Below are 25,836 nucleotides of genomic sequence, written 5' to 3'. Positions count from 1 at the left end.
AAACAAGCCTGTCTCCGAGCATGGCTCAGCAGTAGTCGTGCTGCATTTTCACGCAGGGTTTTGGTAACTGAACACTGAGTGACTCAACAGAAAAGCCCTCTCAGAGTCTGCCACCTTGTTACAAAGCAGAGGTGTGAGATGCAGAGAGAAGCAGCAGAGTTGTGCAGAGAATTAGAAGTAGAGGATGAAAAACTTGAATTTGATACAAGAGGTGAGAAGAAGCCAGTGGATGGATTTGATAAGGGACCTGTCTGACATGGGCCAAATGGCAGATAAAGATGATGAGTTCAGCAACACTCTGAATGGAGTGAAGTTGTGGCTGAAGATGGGAATTGGGTAGGCAAGAGAATTAGACAAAGTTGGACATAAGAGACCAATGTATTTGCAATACAGACAGTGAGTAAGGGTTGTGGTTTTAAATGAAACTGAAAAAAATGTCAGCAGAATAAAAATATTATTTCTCTGTATCTTTATATAGGTATGGAGAAATGTGCAAAATTCAGGATAATTACAGCTCTTAGGTTCTGTATCATGTGATTTGATCTAACTCTATTGACAGTCTGTCTTTATGGTGATTTTCCCAGCAGACTTCATACATCTTCAAGCAATAGTGTTTTCAGCCTTTTCCCCCATTTATTGTTTTTCACTTAAACTGTTTTCAGGCAGTACATGATAATGAAATACATAAATATATCCTGGCAATTATGTTTACAAACAGATGCAAGAGTCTAGCAGGATGGATCATTATTTTCTGGCTCAGACATCACTAATTAACACCAGGAGTACTGTGAATTCAACTTGAAATCAAGCATCCCTCCCCCCCCCCCACCCAGAAAAAGTGACTTAATATTTTCTAAATCCCCAGCCTAAAGGGTAATTTCATCACACTTAATCTTAATACGTATAAACGTAGAGTAATTCTGGAATTACGTATAAATAGTCCCGGTAACAGTTTTGTCTTAACATTTTAGTTGTCTCATTACCTTGAATTATTTTTTGAGGTTTTGTCCATTCTGTTCACTATTGATGACGTGTTCTCTATCCATAATCTCCATTAACCTGGATCTGTTGATAATTCTTAACTTCCATGAAAGAACTACTTGTATATACAAAATTCTCTCATGGTAATTCATTTATGGACACCCATCCTAGGAACAGCTTAATTGTTCTTGTGGCATAAAATTGGATCCAAGTTGAAGAGCTGACATAATATAATGTGGGGAATGTTTTCCCCTTTCTTCAGATGTGCAGTGTAGGCTTCGTGATTGTATCATGAGGCAGTCCAATAGTAAGTTATGAACCTACTTTTTGCATCTATAGATTGGATGCATGAGGTAAAATGTGCTTGTAAGAATTTAACATAACCTCAATATTGCATTTGATTGTACAAAAGCACTGTACAACTTTCATTCTGTTTAAAATCTTCGAGAGCCAATTTCACAACTGTTCCTTGGTCTTCCAGGGGTTTAATATTTCTGCTTGATATAGGAAACGGACCTGTCTCTTGTGATTTGTCCAAATTTTTAAAATTTTCTTTCGTCCTGTTCCTTCCCAAGACTTCCTCAGTGTTTTTTTATTGATTCACAACTTTGAAGAGCTTGAGACTTTTATATCCCTGGCATTGGGTGACTCAGATGCCAAAAAAAAGTTGCTATAGATATTTAAACATCAGTATAATTAAGTTATTAAAGGACTGAACGTCCAATGCTACATAATCAAAATAAGTTAACTGAACAGAACACATTTATGAAAAACAAGTCTGTAAGGCTTTTGGTAAGCCTCTCAACCACCATGTTACATAATTTTACCGACTTGAGATTCGAGTATTGTTGAGTAAATGTCACCACTGCTTTAGCAACAGAGTTAAGTTATTAAATTATAGATATCAAGAAAACTGATGCTGAAAAATGAGCTGTTGCTGGAATTACAAATCAAAACATTAAGAAGGAAAAAAAATAGAAATAGCACAGATATCTGCAGGAATGCCATATAACTTTAAATAACCGAATTAGTTTCTTTGCCTCTCAGTACAATGTTTGATTTCTCTTCTCAGTTCTCTTTTTGAAGGGAAAAATATGAAGTTTCATTTTAATTATTCTTGATATAGCACATGTTCACAACCCAGATCTTTTCTTAATATTTATAAATACTAGTGACAGTAAGCAATCCCTTCCTTTTTCCTGACAGTTTATATTTAAGAGTGTTGTTCAGTATCGAATACTAATACTACAATAAGGCATTGGAGAATAGCTTTTAATTTTTTTCACATTACTGCAGTCTGGTTTGTGATTATCATCAGTTTATTTCAGTTTTCCATGGACTTTGTCCAGCTAAAGTTTTCTTAAATTTTTCTCAGGTTATATTTTGAAAGGGAACTGTTTCTTTTGCTTTCAGGCTCATCTACTACTGGTGATCCCATATGGTCTGGCCATTCCCCGCCTCCACATCAAGAAAACTGGGTCAGTTTTGCAGATACCCCACCAACCAGTACTCTTTTAGCCATGCATCCTGCTTCTGTCCAGGTGTGACATTTTATTGGTATTCATTTGATTTGCTTCATTCAAATTAATGTTGCAATCATCTTTTTCATACTTTCACTCTAGACCCATACTGTGGACCCAAATTTACTATGTTGTGGAGATCAGAAATCTGTTCTATGCTTATTTACCCAATAGATACTTCTGTATCATTGAGTTGTTAAGTACTATACTTTTTTATCTAGAAAAGTTTTTCAAAATTAAAAATTTGCTAACATTTGAAAAGCCAAATTTAAAGGTAACTGAGAATATTTGTACTTCGTTTTCTTTGCATACACTCCATACCTTTTTGTTGCTTACATAATTGCAGTCACTTCTATACCATTTAATGTGCAGAAATATTTCCTATAGCTTGATAGTCCCAAATATGCAATCTGCTGACAGCTTCCTGCAACACTTAAATTTCTACAAGAAATAACTAAGCTTTGAAGGCAAGTAGTCTAGAGACAATGGCAGTCCATGTGATTGTTTTAGACAGATAATACTGAGGAAAAAATGTTTCATTGCAGGACCAGACAACAGTACGAACTGTAGCATCAGCTACAACTGCAAATGAAATTCGTAGGCAATCGAGTAGTTATGATGATCCCTGGAAAATAACTGATGAACAAAGGCAGTATTATGTAAATCAGTTTAAAACCATTCAGCCTGATCTAAACGGATTTATTCCAGGTGAGTTCTTTAAACACGGAAGTTACTATAGGTGTAGCAATTTTGTATTCTCAAAGACAGCGTGCTGGTGGACATGGATCTGTATACCATTTTGTAAGAAGTCCTATGTTTACTAAATTATTGGTACAATACAGCTCCACTGTGATTAAAAAACTGAAGCTTTGAAACTAATTTTTCTATATAATAAGTCAACTTTCAGTCTTACTCTTCTAATTAGCACTCTTTGCTAAATTGTTTGTTTTTAACAAACTTTAAGAGCCTTAAATTGGTAAGCTTGCAATAAATATTAAGCATTATTGTTTTAATATTTCAGGGTCTGCAGCTAAAGAATTTTTTACCAAATCAAAACTACCTATTCTTGAGCTTTCTCACATTTGGTAAGTGTAAAGTGTCAAAGTTTGGGGTAGCTATTTTTGAGAACTGCAGCTATTTCATATTAGAGCTGTCGGACAATCAGCACTTTTCGTCTTCCTTCCTAGAAAGTGTCACCTGCACAAAATGCCAGTGTTATTTTAGTGTCAGTCCTGCTCCCATTTAAGCCAATATTACATTTTCCACTGACTTCAGTGGGATCAGGACTGGGCCCCTATTTGCCAGGGAGCTAAAGTCCACAATGTCAGGTACTTCACCCAACCAAAATGTGTTGAAATTGCATGGAAAAAGATGCATTTTTGTCATGCGTGTTTCATTTTGTCACACATGCTTCTGGGTAAATTTGTTAGTCCCACAATGACTTAAACACAAATCTTACTCTTTGTTTCAGTAGAGAATGAGTGCTACAATGCCTGACATGCTCATTCAATAACTTGTCCACAGCAGATTTTGTTTGCTTCATTAGCTCTTTAGATAACTTACATTTTGGATTCTAATTTAAATGAGATTGTTCCCTCATTAAATAAAAGTATGTAAAGTGTCAGATTGTAATATCAACATGCTGAAAAACTGCTGTATTATAATCTGCCACTAACTTACTTGATGCAGATAGTGCTGAGCAGAACCATCTGTGCTTAAAAGTGCAGAAAATAAGGATGGTAAACTAAAGACTTAGCAATGTAATATTAAATGAGATTAAACCCAGTCGTTAATTTTAAAACTTATCATTAATGAGGACTCATCTCTGTTAAAGAACGCTCAAAATGCATAGCACTGTAGGTCCTAAGTATTAACATGAGAAATGGAATTATATAAAATACACATCTAACCATCTTTCAGATAAGGCAACAGAGTATATAATCTGAAAATAAAATGACTTAGAGAGGAATTTGATTTTATTTATAGTAAGTTTTCCTTTTAGGGAACTGTCTGATTTTGATAAAGATGGCGCATTGACACTGGATGAGTTCTGTGCTGCTTTTCATCTGGTAGTTGCTAGGAAGAATGGCTATGACTTACCTGAAAAACTACCTGAAAGTTTAATGCCCAAACTGATTGATTTGGAAGACACAACAGGTAAGATGTGTGTTGCTAAAGAAACTTCACTGTATGTCCAGATGACAACCGAGTTACGGTTACAATCAAATAGGTGGTATTTGCAGAATTGCAAATAAACTTAGAAGTTTAAACTTATTTTGTGATGGTACATGAAATGATCCATTCTCCTGAGTCATGTAATACATGAGGGTAAAACTTTCAGAAGTGCTTGCTTGACTTGAGTTTTAATGCTTAGTACTTAAATGCCAAAGTCACTTTTAAAAATAGAACTTAGGATCCTAAGTCATATAAATGCTGGTGATAATATTACCTATAGCCAATGTTACCTACTGGAGAAGGAGAGTGGCTTTGTAGTTAGAGCACAGGAGAGCTGAATACTATTCCTAGCTTTGCCACAAACTTCTGTGGCTTTGGATAAGCCATTTAATCTTTCTGTGCCTGCTTCCCTACCTGTAGAATGGACAACTTACTGACAAGGATGTGATGAGTCCTGTTCATTAGTATTTGTAGACCACTTTGATTTTCTTGAATGGAAAATGCAAACTACCATTTCCTGTAAATGCTGTGTATATATAGAAGTAAATTGTTTTATACTCATCTTTTGCTGCTTTATAGCAATTTTATTTTAAAATTTTACTTCAGAAATACCAAACTTGCTTTGAATGTTAAATCTTTTTTTTTTTTTTTTTTTTTTTTTTTTGCACTGGAGAACTTACAATAATTGGCATTAAAATTAAGTAATACTTAACACACTGAATACAAAAAAAAAATTTCATGGGTCTCAAAATACTTTCCAAGGTGGGAAAATACTAGCCTCATTTTACAGATGAGGAAACTGAGGTGTGCACAGCCTATGGAAGGGCAGAGAATGGAAACCATTCCATACCCTCTCTGTTGGACCATGCTGTTTTTTACTGTAGAAGGGCTAAGGAAATTAAGGTGCTGAGTAACTGAAGCTTTAACAGCTATTCACTATGACAGTTGTAAGGTATGACCATAAAGTTAGTTAAATGTGGAGGAAGTGGTTTTCAGGTGTCACTTCCTTGTTACTGGTGACTTTTATCAGCCTAGTTTACTGGTCATTGATAGTGTTCTAGGGAAAGAAATTAGACAAGATTTAGCAATCCATGGAAACCAATTGGGCCATGACACACATCATAAAGGATACAAACTTGATTTGTATTTTCTGTTTCACTTTTAAGTGAATTAGTACTGCTACTAAATCTTAAATCTTAGTAGTTTGGCCAAAAAAACTTTCTTTTTTTAAATCAGTAGGAATACACTTTTTTTTTCCTTCTACTATGCTTGTGCATGGTACGGTGGCCACTGTAGAGGGATATCTTGTCTATTTTTAGTAGTCATTCTTCAATGTTTTCCTCTGAGCTGAAGTATTTGTCAAGTCTTTGTTAAAATGATTTAGATATTTGATATAGGTATCTCTAAAAGTCTATCAGACACCCTTCTTCCCTCTGCTTCAAAAATAAGAGTTAAATTTCTGGCTTTCAGTTATATGCCATATTTCTACCTAAGTGCAAAAGCAGTCTTTCTTTTTTTGTTTATTTCAAAATTTGAGGCATTCTTCCAAGCTTTAATTTACTAATACCTGCTTCTAAAGACAAATGCTTATATGAGCCTTCAAGTTTGAATTTGAAACTTTCATTTAATCTTTTTCACACATGTAGCAGTTTAAGAACATTGAACATTTAGTTGGGTTGTCTGCACTAGACAGTTGTACAGCTTTAACTAAGTGGAGCAGCTCCTGTGAGTATGGCAGATATCTGACCCACTCTACCAATCGTTGCTGTGCTTGCAAAGACCTTGTGTCTTGCTTCATGTAGGCAACTCTAGAATATTCTTAGAGTTCACTTGCTATTTTATTTAAACAGGATGATTCGAGTGCACTCATGGTAAAATGTTCAGTCTTTAGTGAATTAAGATCTTTTCTTTGAATAGGATTTAGGGCTCTAGCAAAAGTTACTGGTGGAACTCAATTGTTGTAGCTACACCAGTGCAAGCCCCTAGTTATAGATGCATTTAAACCTGTTAGTCGTTTATATTGATTTACGCTAAGCTAATACATTTAGTTTAGTTGGCAGATCAAATTACATGGATTCAACTTTTCTACTGCAGACCAGCCTTAAGAGATGAATAAATTGAGCTTCTGTAATGCTTGTGTGAAAGCCACACTACAGTAAAACTTGCTCCAACAGCCTTCACAAAAATGTAAGAATTTTTCTTTTCAGATTCAATTTATGGTATTTGAGCATATCTTGCCATTTGTACTTTGGTCTGGGCAAAATGGGATGAAGCTTTTCTCAGATAATAAGCTTTCTGGGCAAAAGAAAGAAAGGTATATCTCCAATTTTCTATCTCCTAGAACTGGAAAGGAGCTTGAAAGGTCATCGAGTCCAGCCCCCTGCCTTCACTAGCAGGACCAAGTACTGATTTTTGCCCAGATCCCTAAATGGCCCCCTCAAAGATTGAACTCACAACCCTGGGTTTAGCAGGGCAATGCTCAAACAACTAAGTCTTCTATTCTGTACAGAGCATCAGCCAAAGTGGAACCCAGATTTTGATTGAAGCCTCTAGTTGCTGCCACAATTTGACGAATAATGGACTGTGAAAATTATTTTTAGAGCAGAATGATTTGAGTAACATCGCTGGCTTTTCCCTCTTGTATCAAATTCAAGTTTCTCATCCTGTTTCAGGGATCTGAAAAATGACACCCGTAGTGCTGTCTGTCCTTTCCTTAATTGATTTTTTCTTTGTCTCCCATGCTGCTGTGCTCTATGCTTGGAACTCGCTGTCTACTCTCACATGTTTTGACCAAATTCCTCCTTTAAACATTGCATAACCACATACTTTTTGATCACAAAAAGTATGTAACAAATCATATTTAAACTGCTACCTTCAATTCTTGTATTAAACCATTGTCTCATCATACAGCGTACTATTTAAACAGTGCTTCTACCTTAGACTAGATCAAGGGTTCTCAAACTAGGCATCAGGATTCCTCGGAGGGGTCGCAAGCTGTCAGCCTTCACCCCAAGCCCTGCTTTGCATCCAGCATTTATAATGGTGTTAAATTAAAAACACTTTTTTATATATTTATAAGGGGGGGGGTCCGCACTCAGAGGCTTGCTATTTGAAAGGGGTCATCAGTACAAAAGTTTAAGATCACTGACCTAGATTGTATAGTCTCTGGGGCAGAGATGACTTTCATGTCTGTTAACTGCATCAAGCATGATGAATTGTAAACGATAGGGGAAGAAGATAATCAAATGTCAAGTAAAAGTAAGCTTTTCATGTACTACTTACTACATTTAGAGAAAAAATACTGTCTACAACATCTTGAGTGTAAGGCCAGAAAGGACAACCAGATCATCAAAATAGAGGCCTCAGATGTATGTAATAATCCTATAGTATCTTATTCTACATTGCTCTCCTCTGATGTGTTGCATATTTGAATGGGGTCACATCAACAGTTTTCTCCTCATACACATCAAAAGCTAGAGGATTACTGTTTGCATTATAGTAGCTCTAAGGAGCCTCAGTCAGGATCAGGACCACACTGTGCAAGGAGCTGTACAAGTATGTAAGATTTTCGTCTAAATAATTTACAAGGTGTGTCAGAGTGAAAACAAACAGGGAAGGAAAGGAAGATGTGAATTAAAAATATAGGAGTATCAGGTCAGACTAGTTGTATCTACACTTAGTATGTTTGAAGTCTCATGCTGTTTATGTTTATAAATAAATTACATCAGTATTCTTGTTGACTGCTGGCTTGGATGACATCTTATGGTCTGTTGGCACTGAAATGTGCAGTAGTTAACATTTCAATTCCTGTTATGTGAGTAACATTTTAATACCTTCCGCTATCAGCTGAGTATAGAGTCTTAAACCAGTCACATAATTCAGAAGCAGTTTCATTTTTTTCTTTTTGTGAATTTGCATTCAGGCCTGGTTACTGCAGTAATGCCATTTCCTTATAAGAAAAACAAGCTAAATCTGTTCCTTTCTTGGATGACTGTCAAGGTACATCTGTTTGGCAGTAGCAGTTGCCTTACTTATAGATTATGGATCTGTGGAGACATGAGGAATTTTCCCAGAAAATATGAAATTTCTACAGGGGTTGGAGTGGGTGCTTTTCAGACTTAATTTCTCAGTATTTTACAATGTCAGAGTTAGAAAGTGGTAAACTTACAGCACTTTCTCGCTTATTAAATTAAACCTTTGCTCCTGGACCATATTTTGTAGAAAGCCTACCTAATCCCTCAATCTACCTGTAGGAATAATAATAATAATTATGAATAGTAATAATACAAGGTATCACCACAACACCAACTGAACCAAAATTCTTTTATTAAGTTTAAAGGCCAAATGGTCTTTATACAGTTGCAGCAAACGTGCCTTACATGCCTAAGCAATCATCGTAGTTGGTCATTTGGACCCATTGTTCAAGATGGCTGTTGTTCCTTCAAATGGCTGTTAAGGCTTTGGGGAGGTAGGTACTACTATGAATTCTGTTCTGTGGGACTGCACAGAGCTATTCTTTCATAGCTGTTTCATTATCAAACCAAGCATCCTCCTTTCCCTTCTCATCTAATGTTGTTTCCAATACCTCTGCTAACCCCAGTTGTTCAGTCCTCTTCGAACTTTGCAGTGTTCTCTTAGTTTGTGCAGAAGCACCTTTTTAATTTAACATATTTCCACATTTAGCGCATTATACTTTAGCTTCAGCATGTCACTTTGTGCTGCTGTAGCCTACCAGGCTTCACTGGCAGCAAGGTTTTGGGGACCTACATCCTTAGTCTTCTCATTCAGCTTACTAGCTGCTGCTTCTATGGCTTCACTGAACTGATTCTTCTGTTTTCGACATTCATTCCTCAAGATGGTGTGCTTTGCCTGCAGAACTGTAGCTGCCAAATACGGTTCCTTAAAGACAGCTGCCTTCAACCTGTACCTTCTTTGCTTTGTGATTATTTAAGAAAGCTGCAGTTAACTTTTTCCATAACTTCCATGGGCGTCTCCTAGTGAGTATTTCCACGCAGTCAATGGACCTCTACCATGCTTTGCCAAAAGTGTATCTACATAGGTACTTAATATACCCTCCATTTCCTTTCTTTTACTGAACATCCCTGTAAAAGTTCCTCATAATGGCCCTGAAGGATAGAATACTGTCTCTTCTGTCCAAGGGTCTGGAGCAACCAAAATTAGTGTCAGTGGGATCCTGGACAAGTCCCCAAAGTGTGGTGGTGGTGTTTGGTTGTTTTTTTGTTTTATTTATTCATATATACATACATGGTATCACCATGACACCATTCAGCCATAAATTCCTTTATCAAATCTAAAGGCCTAATGATCTTTATGCAGGTACTCAAAATATATCTTAAATGTCTGTCTGATCGTCACACTCGTATGTTAACATGCAGTCATAAGTAAGGCTACAGTCTAATCATGAGTATTTTAATAAAAGTCAGGGTCAGGTCATGGGCAAAAAACAAAAACGGCCCCATGACCACTCCATGAATTCTGCTAAAAATACTTATGATTGAATCTGAGGCAGGGAGAGCACTATGGGGGGAAAACCGGGGGCCCACTTCAGGGGAAGAACCACAGGGGGCCCACTACTGTTCAGGCCCCCACTGAAGGGAGGGAGGTAGCTCTGGGGAGCGGGGGGAGGACACCAGAGCAGCAGCCGGTGCAGCTGACTGCAAGACTGCCCAAGCAACCGACTGCAGAGCTGCTCTAGCAGCGGCCAGTGTGACCACTGCAGAAGTCACGAAGGTTGCAAGAAGTCATGGAGTCCATGAATTCTGCAACTGTCATGACAGGCACAGAGCCTTAGTCATAAGTAGTGATCCAATATTAACAACAGGAGTAGGCCTGTGGCGCTCACATGCATATAGGCTGGCACTAGGTAGGCAGGAACTAGCAACAAAAAGTAAGAATTTACCCGTTTATATCCTATCTGTTGCACGCTGTGTGACTGAAGCCCTTCAATTAATTGTTTTCCTTGTTAAAACAGACTGAAACCACTCTTGGTAACTGGAGTCTCTTCAAGGAGTTTTCTACTATCTTATCAATTCCCTTCCAGGTCCAGTTTTTCCAATTAAGCTGTATTCTTTCAAGGCCTTCCCACACCTGTCAATAGGTCCTGCACTTTACACAAATTGCAAAGTATATATATCCTTTAGCCATGATAATTTAACCCTTTATATATTGGTTCAATCCTACACTATCCTGCTGTGGACATACTTTTTAACAGATTTAAGCATGATTTTAACCTAAAAGATAGTACCATTAATTTCAGTAACCTGAAGGTGGGTTAAAATGCTGATTTAATCTTAAAAATGATTTTAAATTAATGATTGTTTTGTAAATCACTGCATTTGTCAATATGAGAAATTTCTAGCTACATTAAAGATAACCTTCTTTGCCTGGATCCCTCTGATCAGAGTGAAATAAAAATGTTGGCATTAGATTTCTTTAGAGTCTTTCTATTTTTAAAGATTTTTTAAATATGCAAAATTTTCATACCAACCTCTTGATTTTAGGTTGCTAAAAAGAAAAGGAAATAAATGTATACATATTCTTAATAATGTTTTTTAAAAAAACAGGTGCTCTGCCTCAACAAAAGTGGATGCTGATCTCAAAATGAACAGGAGTACTTGTGACACTTTAGAGACTTAACAAATTTATTTGAACATAAGCTTTCATGGGCTACAGCCCACTTCATCGGATGCATAGAATGGAACGTATAAGAAGAGTGTGTGTGTGTGTGTGTGTATGTGTGTATATGTGTATATGTGTATATATATATGTGTGTGTGTGTATATATATACACACACACATATACAGAGAAGATGCCATACGAGCTCTAAGAGGCTAATTAATTAAGATGACCTGTTATTAGCAGGAAAAAATTTTTTGTAGTGATAATCAAGATGGTCAATTATAGACAGTTGACAAGAAGTGTAAGGATAGTTATCATATGGAAAAAGATTCAAGTTGTAGATCTTTGATGCGCTGGAGAGGTTTTAGTTGAGGGCTGAAGGTGATTGCTAGTGGCATCCTGTTTTTTTGGTTGGGCCTGTCCTGTAGTAGGTGACTTCTGGGTACTCTTCTGGCTTTGTCAGTCTGTTTCTTCACTTCAGCAGGTGGGTATTGTAGCTTTAAGAATTCTTGATTAAGATCTTGTAGGTGGATCCATGGGGGTGGGTGTGGGGAGGCAGTGGGAATCAGGGGGATCTGTGTGGGGAGGCAGTGGTGGCCAGGGGCGATGCGTGGGGAGCTAGAGGAGGCAGCAGCAGCCAAGGGCCCCAAAATACAACTGTACATTACTTTTATTATTTGCGCCAAAAAAAAAAAAACAGCCTACATAAATAAAACAATGATTTGGATATGTATATGTGCATATTTTTATTTTTCCTAACGTTAATTAAGTATTTTAGGAAAATTTGTCACTGAGGCCATCAAAAAAATTGAGAGAATCCTTGACCTAGGGTCAGAATTCTTACATCACCTTTCCAGGTATTAAAAGCCCCAATTTTCTGGCTAGATCTCCTTCTGCAAGACATTATAAAGGGTTCTGTCTTTCAGTGGCAGTCTGTTACATTAAAATCAACTTGCAGCAAATAAATCCTCTTAATAGTCATAATACCTACCTTGTCAGGGTTGCAAAATTACCTATATTTGATATCAAGTATTGTATTTACTTTGCACTTGTAATAACTTTTATACGAAATTTCTGAACACAAACCTTTTAATTATCTTTTTTTCCCTAAAATACTCTTAAAATAACACTTGCATGATTCAGACTTCTGTATACAAATGTTCAAGCAAACAAAGGGAGGAGAAAATCCCAGTATTGCCAATTCTTGAAAATTTATCGTATGACAGATCTTGTGATATTTGGGTTTTTTAAAGCTCCAGCTCCTGGAGTTGGGTGACTGTGTTTTTTAAATGAAAGCAGAGATTGTGTTTTTAGCCCATGTGATTTGTATTACGTAGACTGTGATATGATGTCTGTCAGTGGGTTGGAGAATCACTAAGAAGGGCAGTTGTGGGGTTGGGACTGGTGGGGCTCTTTGTGTCCTGACATTAAGAGGTGTATTTATTCTGAAAGCATACATGGCACTGCCAATTAACCATTTCTGTTAAAGTTTTGGCCAGTGAATTTCCCTTATGTTTTTGAGGAAGTGATGTTAGTGAATCGTGGGAGGGGCTTTGTTGGGGTACTGTGAGGGAGACTGAGAGACTTCCTCGGAACACTTCAGTATTACTCTATTACCAGCTTTGCCTTCCCCCTGATCTCTCCATGCCCGCAGTAGTGCTGGAGGGGCTGGGAGGAGGATGATAGGTGGTTACCGATGGGGTGTGAGGAGCACATATGCTCATTGAAGTCAGCAAGGGAAACCAGTGGGAACCCCAGGTTCCGTACTCTACTTCAGAGGGTAATGGAGAGGGATGAGGCGTTACAAAACTCTGAAGCATGGGAGGATTGCAGAGATGTGAAGTGAACTATTCATCTCAGTGGCAAATACAATTTAGATGGGGCTACTGTAAGGTGGGTGCATAACTGGCTGGATAACCGTACTCAGAGAATAGTTATTAATGGCTCCCAATCCTGCTGGAAAGGTATAACAAATGGGGTTCCGCAGGGGTCTGTTTTGGGACCGGCTCTGTTCAATATCTTCATCAACGACTTAGATGTTGGCATAGAAAGTACGCTTATTAAGTTTGCGGACGATACCAAACTGGGAGGGATTGCAACTGCTTTGGAGGACAGGGTCAAAATTCAAAATGATCTGGACAAATTGGAGAAATGGTCTGAGGTAAACCGGATGAAGTTCAATAAAGACAAATGCAAAGTGCTCCACTTAGGAAGGAACAATCAGTTTCACACATACAGAATGGGAAGAGACTGTCTAGGAAGGAGTATGGCAGAAAGAGATCTAGGGGTCATAGTGGACCACAAGCTAAATATGAGTCAACAGTGTGATACTGTTGCAAAAAAAGCAAACGTGATTCTGGGATGCATTAACAGGTGTGTTGTAAACAAGACATGAGAAGTCATTCTTCCGCTCTACTCTGCGCTGGTTAGGCCTCAACTGGAGTATTGTGTCCAGTTCTGGGCACCGCATTTCAAGAAAGATGTGGAGAAATTGGAGAGGGTCCAGAGAAGAGCAACAAGAATGATTAAAGGTCTTGAGAACATGACCTATGAAGGAAGGCTGAAAGAATTGGGTTTATTTAGTTTGGAAAAGAGAAGACTGAGAGGGGACATGATAGCAGTTTTCAGGTATCTAAAAGGGTGTCATCAGGAGGAGGGAGAAAACTTCTTCACCTTAGCCTCTAATGATAGAACAAGAAGCAATGGGCTTAAACTGCAGCAAGGGAGATTTAGGTTGGACATTAGGAAAAAGTTCCTAACTGTCAGGGTAGTTAAACACTGGAATAAATTGCCTAGGGAGGTTGTGGAATCTCCATCTCTGGAGATATTTAAGAGTAGGTTAGATAAATGTCTATCAGGGATGAGTCTGGAGACTATTTGGTCTTGCCATGAGGGCAGGGGACTGGACTCGAGGTCCCTTCCGGTCCTAGAGTCTAGAGTCTATGAATGTTCTGGGATGAATCTGAACACCACTCTCCCCTGATGAATTCAGTTTGACACAGTAGCTCAGAGATGTGAATTGATCCATTTATCTTCATTGGTGTTCTTCTGATGTTCCCAAAGTCTGTCCCAAGCCCTGTTTTCAACACTATCTCATTATGTACATAGACTTCAGAGCAATTTGAATATTAGATCCTTATTGGGGTGCTGTAACTTTACCAAATGACCCTCAGCTTACACCAGTAGCACTATTCTGGCCCAGCAGTATTATAGCGGGGCAGTAATACTACCACAGGGGACAGCAACCTTTCAGAAGTGGTGTGCCCAGTCTTCATTTATTCATGGTAATTTAAGGTTTTGCATCCCAGTAATTCATTTTACAGGGGCCGGGACCCCGGGCCGGCAGCGGGCTGAGTCGCTCAGCCCACGGCCAGTCTGGGGTCCCGGCTTTCAGCCCCGCTCAGCCTGCTGCCGGCCCAGGGTTCCGTCCATCCAGGCCAGCAGCAGTGTGCCACAGTAAATCGCATGCCACCTTTGGCACATGTGCCATAGGGTGCTGACCCCTGTACTATCACAATTAAAGCTGCCCCAGGATCGTCATTTTAACAAGGGTGAAAAAGTTGTATAAAAATAGTCGGGGATAGAGTATCATTTTTAAATGTTTATAGTAGCTTGTTCACTGCTTTCTTTTTTCCTATAGCAGTTTGTAGGGGAAGCTTACATCAACCTAATTGTGTAAGCATCTACACTACAATCCTCTTCTCACTGACTTAATTTGCCTGCTGTGTCGACCTAATAAATCCACCTATGTGAGAGGCATAGCACTTAGGTTGATTTAGTCAGTGCAGTGTCCGTGTAGACACTGCGTTGCTTACATTGCCTGTTGATGCCTTTGACAGCTGGAGTTCCACCACCCCAGGGCTGACAGCCTGAGCTGTCAGTGCAAGCACTCCTGGTGAGAGCGTGCACTGCCGACAGAAGGAGCATATTGTAGAAACAAAAAGACTATTTAATTACTGCAGTGGCTGTTGTAGGTCAACCTACCTTAAGTTGACTTAATTTTGTAATGGAGACGTGTGCTAAGATTACATTACCATGCTGCTGCCTTTTACTCAAGTCTTTCGTCTTTCCCCTTCCTCCAAATAAGATCTGGGAATGAGTACAGATTTTAGAGTACTTTGGAGTATTGGCTCTTAAACCAAAAGGTTTGCTATCAGGGCAAAATTCTGGAAGGAGCTATTGCAGAATTCAGACAGAGCAACTGAAGCACACTCTCAGAACACTTCTGAGAGCAGGACTCAAACTTTAATTGTATGTGTACTCTGCAGTTCAGTAACCATAGTATGTCACCTGGAGCACCCGCTTATTTTGACATCAAGTTGCCTGTAAATACTCTTGTCTTGTCTAAACACAGCCTTAGTCCTGCAGTATGTGCGTAAATGACTGTCATTGGCCCCATTAATGTTGCTTGAGGCACACTGTAGATCTAAATTTTTACCCTAAATAAGACTTTAAATGTTGTTTCCCCAAAGAAGGAATGGTGCCAGACACTAGTTGAAATTCATTCCAAGCAGATTATCAATGTGTGGAGAATCAGTGTTTTAGGATATGTCTATACTGCTGCTGGGAGCAAGTCTCTCAGCCTGGGTAACAGACTGCTAACTTCAGTTGAGCTAGCACACTAAAATAGCAGTGTAGACTTTGCAGCTTCAGCAGAGACTTGGACTAGCTGCCTGAGCTGCAACATTCACACTGCTGTTTTTACTATGCTAACTCAAGCTAAGATAGCATGAGTGTGTCTGCTTGGTCTGGGAGGCTTATTCCCAGCTGCATGCAACATAGATATACCCACAGTTTGAGGCCCAGGTGGACAAAAAAGTTGTAACTTCAAAACTTAGATGTTACATGATTTTTGGGAGTTGGGCAAAGGGAGAGCATACAGTGCTACTGCTCTGTAATATAATATACCCAGAAGAAAATGTGGGGGGAGGATTTACATGCTTTAAAAACTTGTTGGATACCTTAATGGAGGGATCGGCAGCCTTTCAGAAGTAGTGTGCCAAGTCTTCATTTATTCACTCTGATTTAAGATTTTGTGTGCCAGTAATGCATTTTAACGTTTTTAGAAGGTCTTTCTATAAGTCTATAATATATAACTAAACTATTTGTTGTACATAAAGTAAATAAGGTTTTAAAATGTTTAAGAAGCTTCGTTTAAAATTAATTTAAAATGCAGAGCCCCTCCCCCTGGACCAGTGGCCAGGACATGGGCAGTGTGAGTGCCACTGAAAATCAGCTCGCGTGATGCCTTTGGCACGTGTGCCATAGGTTGCCTACCCCTGCCTTAATGCCACAAAGGGAGATGGATTATTTAGTAGTACTTGGTAAAGGGGGTGAAATTAAGGGAAAAACAGAATAAATAACATAAATGTGACAAGCGTTAAACTGTAGTAATCTCCAAAAATTAGCAAAGGGAAGCCCAACTGGTTGAGTTGTTTAAAAGAAGGCTAACCCAAACAGTGAATATATTGTAGGGAACAGCTTTTTGATATCAGGAAGCAGACTAGGTGGTTTAATAGATCTTTTATATTTTCATATGTCTTTGTATTCAGATTACAATTTGTATTGATGTTTGTTAATCTCTCAGTATTGATGTCTGTTGCTTTGAACTCCTTTCAAGTAAGGAGTGTTTCTGTTCATACTGGAAGTTTGATATCCAATATGGTCTTGATTTTAGGTGAAATGCTGTAACTTTTTTTCATTTGAAATTTGTCTCATAATAGTGTAATACACATTCTCTAAACTATCAAACAGATTGCTCATTATGTTATACCACCAGGAAACAGAAGTCCCTAGTTAAACTTTTGCCATCACTGTGTTAATACCCAGAAATCTTGACTCTTGAGGCATCAGCTGTTTTAACTTTATTTAACCTCATCAAAGATTAGAAAATTGTATAATATATTTTTAATTTACAAGAATCTGCCCTTACTGTTTGGGATATTAACCAGGGCAGTGGGTGAAGTTTCCCCTTGAGGAAGCTATCCTCCTGCCCTGCCTCTTCCAGCCAAGGCCACGCCCCTGCTCACCGCTCCCAGCCCGTCTGTCCCCAGCCAGCATGGGGGAGGCCTGAGAGCTCGACCCCTTTCCCCCCCCCATGGCCTCAGCTGGGACAAAGAGGATCTGAGAGCTCAGTCAGTACTACGGAGGGAGGCTGAGAGCTCAGCCCCAGGTGGAATCAAGCTCTCATCCCTGGTCAGAACCACAGCAGAGCAGTCAGTCCTGGCCAGCGCACTAGCGTAGAGACCTTCCCCATTCCATCCCTTCCACCTGTGGCCCCATCCATGGCCCCCACCCCATTCTGCCCCTGCCCCCATGGCTCTGCCCCTGCTCTTCTCTTTCCTTGTGGACCTATCCCCCTCTCACTCTTCTCCCTCCCACCCCTATTGTGGCTCTGAGACCGCAATAGGGAGCGAGAGCTCCTCCAGACCCGCGGCTGTGACAGACCGAGATTTTTTCCAACCAATTTGGAACCCCTGGGTACAGACACCGTGGGGCTGTGCAGTAATCTGCCATTGTCCTTCTCCCCCTCCAAATTCAGTAATGGCATGAGGTTTGGGGAGACTTAGCCTCCCCCAGCCTCCATTATGTGCAGCCCATGGGTATTAAGCAATAAGAGGAGTAAGATACAGACTAATACTTCAAGGTCTAGTTTTTCAAGAGGGTCCTGGGAGAGGCAATACTACCTGAAGGTTAGAGCATGGGAATTAAGAGTGGAAACTCTTGAGTTGTCTGTCAGCCACTGTTTGGGCAAATCACTTATTTGTAAAATGGGAGTGATACTTTGCTTCCTCACAAGTGTTGTAAGAATTAGTACCTGTAAAGCATTTTAAGATGTAAAACACTATTAGATGCTTGTCCTCTCAGTGACAAAACTATTTCTGTAAGAACCAATTGAAGCAGATGGAGATGGTTTCATGTAGTTGTCTAAAAGGCAAATACTTAATAGTAGGGTGCAGAATAAAAGATAACTGAGGCTTTGTCTACTCTAGCACTTATGTTGGCAAAACTTTTGTCAGTTGGGGTGTGAGGAAGAAAACCCACCCCTGACTGACACAAGTTTCACCGTCAAAAGCACCGTTGTGAACAGTGCTATGTCGGTGGGAGATGCTCTCCTGCCACCATAGCTACTGCTGCTCACTGGGGATGGTTTAATTATCAGCAGGACAGATCTATTCTGCTGGCACAGAGCAGCTACACAGGAGACCTTACAGTGGCACAGTTGCAGCAGTACAGCTCTGCTGCTCTAAGGTCAGTAGTGTAGACATAGCCTACGTTTTCCATGAGGCATCAGCAGCTTTTCAACAAATAAAGATTGATTAAATGTTTGTTTTGATTTATAGTGGTTCCTGTCATTTCAGAAGTTGGAGATCAGTCTGGTGAGGTAGGTTACTCTAGCTCTCCAGCAGAAGCACCTCCAAGCAAGTCTCCATCGATGCCATCCCTAAACCAGACCTGGCCAGAACTAAATCAGAGCAGTGAGGTTAGTAAAAGCTTTGTTTTATTTGAGAAGTATTTAGTGGCCACTAACTAAACTGTGTATAGGTTCATGTTTCATCATATATAGAATATTACAACATGAAACTTCAAGTTTAACTCATTTAACTTTCTAGCATTTCTTATTAGAAATCTTGCATGATTACATAGGCATGTATGCTGGCTCTGAAGAATGTCTTCAACAGAGCAGTTAATCTTTTACTAAGACATAGGAAAATTGTAAGCATTTAAAATATCATATTGAAGGTAGTATTTCCTTTCTCCCAAATCAGTAGGGAGCATGGTGATGTATAAAATATCATTAATTAAATTCTGTATGACCTTAATACAGTGTTCTTGTAGTGTGCTTGCTGAATAATAAACGGTTAGTATATAACTGACTCCTCCACATCTTGTACTCTGAAGGCTTCTGAGTCCAATGCAAAGTTACAAAATACTCCTATTGGCAGTACAGTTATCTCCAGGGGGATTTCCAAGTCTCGTTAATGATGGCGTTAAGTGAAAGCTTAAACCTAAAACACTATCAGCAGAATAAAGAATCTATTTTATTTGGTGATTCAGGGTCACAAATTACTTTGAAATCAAAGCTACTGTTGCTAACATTTTAACTTTTTAGTAACTGTCATTTTTATATTATGTATCCTTGGTACTTAACAAAGCAGTATCTAAAGAACTTCTGATTAAGCCATGTCAAACAGTCTTACTTAGATTTCAGTTTTTGATACATCACCAAAGGTAGCAACTTATTCCACCATTGTGTGCTTCAGTATCCTTGTCTTCATTATCTCTTATCAAGATTGGCTTGAAGAGTCAGCCTGGTTCTATAGATCTGACAATATGGCCTAAGACACAGGATATAAACCTGCTAATTCTTAGAGCTATTTTATTATATGGAGATATACCTAACTCAGAGCTGGAAGGGACCTTGAAAGGTCATTGAGTCCAGTCCCCTGCCTTCACAGCAAGACCAAGTACAGTCCGACAGATTTTTGCCCCACATCCATAAATGGCCCCCTCAAGGATTGAACTCACAACCCTGGGTTTAGCAAGCCAGTGCTCAAACCACTGAGCTATCCCTCCCCTTGTTGGTGTTACTCTTTGGGGCAAGGAAAAACGCTTTGTTTGTATAGTGCCTAATGCAATGGGGTCCATATGTTCCAAGACTGGTGTTCCTAGGTGCTACCACAATATAAATAAGATGATGTAGGGTTTAATCTATATTACTTTAGTGCAGGAAAAGTATTGGAAATACTGTTTATTACAATAAGGTACAAAAATAATGGGAACTGCAGTCTAGCATGTAAAACGATATTGCTCTAGAAGAATTTCATTTGCTGTAGAGCCACAAAGCACTGTATACTTTTCATTGAGTGTAGGCTGTTTGCAATGAAAGTGTCATGGAGTTCTCCAGGATTGCTTCTGCATATGTCCAAGGCTGTGGGTGTTTAGGCTCTGGGGCACTTAATTACTTGATTCTCTCGAACTGTTTGCCCCAGATATCTCATACTTTCAGTGTCAGTGAGCTGCCAAATGCAGGAAATCTTTCATTTCAGTAGGGAATAGTTTTTACAAACTGAATAGGAAGAAGAGTGGGAGAACTCAGTTTGAGTGAGTAGTCAGTTTTCAGACCAGAATTTGTTGTTCACTTATTACCTTTGCTTTCAAAATGTGAAGTGAGGGACTACAGCATCACAAAGTTTGAGACACACTGCTGTCCGTTATACAACTAATTTACTAAAAGAATCTATCATCTAATAGAATTGTTGCATCTGACACATGAGAAATCTTAAATGGAGAGCCATTTTTAGTGCAGATGCTTTATAATCCTGAAATGAGTAACTCACCAGCAAGATAGCCTCAATCCCACAGAAAAGTTTGGTGGCACTAGTGGAAGGCATTGCCTGAAAAACTTTAGTAAGACAATTCAAAGCTGTAATAAATTAGTGAGCTGATTTCAGTCAAGTAAACTAACGATACTTTTGTGAAATATTAACATGCATCAGGCTTTACAGGACATCTGTTCTAAATTTTTGAATTCAGCAACCCAAGTTATCTTTAAAGGTTGCTTTCTATGTGAACATTCCATGAGCTAGAAGAGTAGCAGAACTACTAATTCTTTTTCTATACTCTGATAACACTGACTTTACATACTCTTGACTAAAATGATACAAGCCAAGATATTTTAAAAATAAGTTGCTCCTAAAGTTATTTTCCAGATCTAGGCACCTAATAAGTGACTTAAATTTGCAAATGTTCATCATCCAGCAGTTCCCATTTGTCCCCAAGTGACTTCCATGATGTTTAACTTCCCTGTGGTATTTCAGAGAGATCCACAATAGATGCTCAGCACTCTTGAAAACTAATGATTTAGGTGCCTAAAAATGGATTTATCTGCCTAAATTTAGGCTCTTAATTTCTTGCTCATAAGAATATTCTAGTTCCATATTGTGCCCACAATGGAAACATGCTAAAAGAAAAGCTGCAAGAACATCACTCTCTCCCTTAAACAAGAATACCTTAATTGAAATATAAAATTTTCCTATTTCAGGCCAAGTAATGTCTGAACTCAGTTTTCACCATATGTGAAATTTTGGCTGAAGAAAACAAGTAAAAAAATTTGTATTCTTCTGAAATGGCACCTGCTGGGACCCAGCAAATTATTACTTTCAGCTGAAAAAAGGAAATATTGTTCCCACTTTGTAAACATATTACCTTGAGCAATTTTCATAAATAACATTTCACTGAAAGGTGAATGTACCTGCATATACATACAGTGCATCTAGAAGAAATAATTTGTACTTTAATGATCTCTGGATTTCCTACTGTGTCCAGCCAATGCTAAATTATATCTACGTTGTGTAAGGTGGATTTTGCAGGTATAAACAGTCATAGGTAAATTCTTTTGTCAGGAATTAGAAGGTCATGTGGTCATACCATTATGTGTTGAAAAGATGTATTCCTAACACATAGTACCTGCGGTTACAATAAAGATTTGATTGTAATATATGTCACAGTAATTTGGCAATCCATAACGTACCTATTTCTTGAGCTGGACGCTAGTGTGGAGAACAAGTATGAAGAAACAACCTGTAATGGTTTCTGGTAGACAGCCTCACTACTCTAGTATAGTTGCTTCACAATCTGAAATCGCTTCTGTCTTAAATAATTTTGTTCACCTGGAGTGGCTTGTGGGCTCTTTCAGACTCCCACAGCAGTAGAAGATTTTGTTGTGCCAATTTACCAGCTTACAAGGATTTGGGAAAATACCTAGGTTAAGGAATACTAGCAAAGACTAATTATCCTAACATTGCAGTTAGTTATTTCTTAAGCTACATAGTTAAAATAAATGATAGTATGATTAACTTTATTTTTTAACATCAAGATTATTATACTTCTTGAAAGATGCTATCTTAAGGATTTTCACTCCTCAATTTTAATTCCCTAAGAGTTTGTGCTGAACTCCAAGTTTTTTTTAAGTGTTTAGGATTGTAAGGACTTCTCTGATGTTCAGTCAGAACTCTTCACTTTAACTGTTGCATTTTTAACCTTCCTAGTCAGTTCCTCTTTGACCAGGCAGAGAGGGGCTCCCTGCAGGAGCTATGCCTCTTTAACTGCTGCTCCAGGTCTTCACTGCATTCAGCTTCAACAGTAGTTGGGTATCCATTATACTCTACTCCAGTGGTTCTCAAACTTTTTTTTGTTTTTTTTGCAGACCACTTGAAAATTGCTTAAGGTCTCAGCGGAACACTTAATGATCTTTCCAAATGTTTATATCTTTAGCAAACTATTGTAAAGCGCTTTGGATAAAAGCACTATATTTTTAAAAAAAGTAATACTTTTTTTGTTCTAGAAATATAAAGCACACAATTCATATTTTAATATGAGTAGTCTAATGCGATGGATGTACCCTCGCTCATGAGCTGCGGCTGGGAAGGAAGGGGGTGTCTCCCTCGCAGCAGCCCCTGAGCTGGGGCTGGGAAGAAGAGAGGTATGTCCCCCACCACAGAGCTGAGGCTGGGAAGGAAGTCCGTCTCTCACTAGCAGCCGCAGCCCTGGAGCTGAGGAAAGTTGCCTCTTTCTCTGGCTGCCGCAGCCCTGCACATCCCAAATTCCCCCCGCTCCTTCTTCTCACCTCACTTCCCCCTCCCACCTGCCCCACATTTCACTCCAAGACCACCACTTCACCTTTCAGGTGAGTCCTTTCCAGAATCCAGGCACCTGCACAGTTCTACTAATTAGGTGGGTGGCTTTTATTCTCTTGTGTGCAACCGCCCAGGCGCACACCTTAGAGAGAACTATCCGCAAACCACCTGAATGGAGCTCGCAGACCATTGGTGGTCCACAGTTTGAGAACCTCTGCTCTACTCCTTCCAGCTTTGTGCTTGGGTCCTTGTTTTGCTGTACTCACCACTGCTAGCTTGGGAATACACATCAGGTACTAGCCTCAGCACATCTCATGAATTTCAGTTCCATCGTCTGACCTTTACTTTTGATGTTAAGCACTTTGGCTTCTTCCTTCTTTAATTCAACAGATCAGTTGGTCCCCTCTCACTTGGTGCTTTAAAAGGTCTTTAACCTCTAACTTGGTGCTCTGGAGAGTCCAAAACTCTCTTCTCCTAGACTGAGCACTTATTCATTCTGAAGTTTCTTATTTTTTGTGACTTCCTTATCTGTCTCTTAAGATTTTGGCAGCATACTCAATCCCTTGAGAATTCTGAGGCAATTATTTAATGGATGAGCAGATTATTGCATCTTCTATCTTGGTGAAGGGAATGCTGTTCAGTGGTGTCACATCTGGCTACACATACACCTTGAGTACAAAGGCATCCTGGGGAACAGCTGTGGCTTTTCTAGAAATAATCCCTCAGAGCCAAACTTGATGCCAGCAGGCAATTACTTAGACCTGTTATGAATGTTGGATCTCCTGGCCATTTAAGTTTTCATAATACTCGTGACATGTTTCATCTGAAGACAACTTAGTGGATTCTGAAATCCCAGCAGAAGCTGAGGTCAGAGATTTTGTCCAGATGACGTACCTTCATGTTTGTTTGCTTTAGTAGCCGTCCAGGAAGCCCATGCAGAGTGACTCCACACCCAGATAACTTTCTCTCTCCATGAACAGGAGACATTTTCTAGAGATGAGATCAAAGATGTTCGGAGACCTGTTAACCAAAAGTTGGTTCTGGTTTAAACAATCGAACACGCAGCTTAAGAACGGCCATGGGTCTTTTGACAGTGACCAATGCCAGATGTTTCAGAGGCAATGAACAAACAGGACAATTTATCAATTGTTCCATCCCCCTGTCATCTAGTCCCATTTTTCCTCAAGAATATCAAAATGTGTCACATTTCCTGCACCACTAAGATGTAGGCATGAATGAGTTCTGTCCCATAAGACATTTCTCATTGCCATGTATCAGGTGGCAAAGGAACACTCTTATGGACTGATGGCAATCCTGGTAAATCCTCAGAGTGGTTTCTAGTTCAGGATGTGGTGCATCAGATTTTTTTTTAATGTAAAATACAGAAGGTGAAGTTTTTTCCGTCACATGAAAAAGAAGTTAATATTCTTCTGCCTGTGGTAGGGAGAAGAGACCAGTTTGACAGGTCCCATTTTTTCTGTCCATTGGGAAAAGGAGGATCCTGTATGCCCTTCAGTTAGTGCCTGTGGAAACAAGTGTCCTAGCAAAGTTCAAGAGGTACAGAAGTTTTATATGAATAACACCAAACTGACCAGACAAGTATGATTCTTAACTCATTTGCAAGTGGCCAAAGCCAGTTCTGTCAGACTGAGGTTTTGCCACCAGTTATTGCTCCAAGTCAGGACACCTCATTCTATTCCAGTGTAGGGGCTCCTGGACAGGTTAGCCTTACCCAGTTTAGAGCTCCATAGGCATGGTGTCTCCAAAAGTAGCATCTAAAGGCCTCGCATGGCTTCAGAATCCATCTGTAAGATGGAACTTCAGTTATAAGTGAGAAAACATTTTCAGTGGGGTGCAAATGGGCCCACGTGAACAGCTTCATTTGGCTTGTGCAAAATACTTCAGCTATCAAAATGTGATTGTCTGTCTGTACAGGGATACTCAAGAAGATCAATCCAAATTAACAAAAGGTGTAAATTTAAAGTAGATTAAAGTGCATTAAACTCATGTCAAAAATCTCATTGGAATGTAAAGTGGACTTAATTTGGTTTGTCTTTATTCAAAAATTTAACTAACCCAAACTAAGGCCACTTTAAGCCTGAATGAGAGTTTCAACACAAATTTAATGCAGTTTAATCCACTTTAGTTTCACATCTTTAGTTAATTTGGATTAATTTTCCTGAGTGTCCCATAGAGACAAGGCCTCTGTGCTCTAGCTATATTTATTTGTCTACCTTTTCAGGCTGTCGTAAACTAGTCTTAAATAGATCATTTGAAAGACACTTTTGCAATATTTTATTGAGAAGCTGCTGGTGTCAGGATCTTCATGTATTCTTGACAAAGCTGTTAGAGGTTTCTTTTTAAGCCAGTTGGTACATGTGAAGTCAGGTTTCTAATTTTAAAGGGGCATTTTCTCGGTGCTAATGACTTCATATTGTAGAGTGAGCTTCAGGTGCTAATGGCCTACCTTCTGCAGTGTTTCATAAGGTGGTGAACTCAGTCATGTCCAAGTTGATGATGGAATTCCACCTTACTGAGTCTATTGTATTGCCAACATTCTTCCCATGTCCGCTGCATTTCCATCCCTTGGAGATCTTTTTCCATACTCTTGACGTAAAAAGGTTCCAGAATGAACACAATTTGATAGGATCCAACAGCTCTTTATATAGGATCCTATAGTGATAGGGTTGCCCATGGAATTTGTGCCTTAAACAAGGTGTGTTGACTTTGAGCATTATTCCAGTGTGGAGTGGGAATGGCTGAGGCTTTGTCTACACTACAGGCAAAAGTTGATCTAAGCTACGCAGTTTGAGTTACATGAATAGCGTTACTCAAGTCGTCGTAACTTAGTTCTGCTTACCACGGGGTCCGCACTATGTGA

The 25,836-nt window shown here is 39.2% G+C and overlaps 1 protein-coding gene and 1 long non-coding RNA gene across 17 annotated transcripts in view; one reads left to right on the top strand and one right to left on the bottom strand.

The window, feature by feature from the left end:
* Positions 1-25,836, top strand: part of REPS1 (RALBP1 associated Eps domain containing 1) — a 114,010-nt gene that overhangs the window by 59,659 nt on the left and 28,515 nt on the right. For 9 of the 16 annotated variants that reach the window (XM_075064000.1, XM_075063993.1, XM_075063991.1 and 6 more), the window contains 5 exons: positions 2,395-2,522; positions 3,047-3,209; positions 3,523-3,586; positions 4,504-4,658; positions 18,660-18,799. In XM_075064000.1, coding sequence (XP_074920101.1) covers positions 2,395-2,522; positions 3,047-3,209; positions 3,523-3,586; positions 4,504-4,658; positions 18,660-18,799 — 650 coding nt within the window. The remainder of the gene's footprint in view (positions 1-2,394; positions 2,523-3,046; positions 3,210-3,522; positions 3,587-4,503; positions 4,659-18,659; positions 18,800-25,836) is intronic. The other 7 variants (XM_075063988.1, XM_075063995.1, XM_075063994.1 and 4 more) reach the window with 3 other exon arrangements.
* Positions 1-25,836, bottom strand: part of LOC142046579 (uncharacterized) — a 36,622-nt gene that overhangs the window by 8,918 nt on the left and 1,868 nt on the right. The gene's annotated exons all lie outside the window — the stretch shown is intronic.

The sequence above is a fragment of the Chelonoidis abingdonii genome, chromosome 3, assembly GCF_003597395.2.
Source record: "Chelonoidis abingdonii isolate Lonesome George chromosome 3, CheloAbing_2.0, whole genome shotgun sequence".
Taxonomy (NCBI): domain Eukaryota; kingdom Metazoa; phylum Chordata; order Testudines; family Testudinidae; genus Chelonoidis; species Chelonoidis abingdonii.
This window is presented reverse-complemented; position numbering and strand designations above follow the sequence as displayed.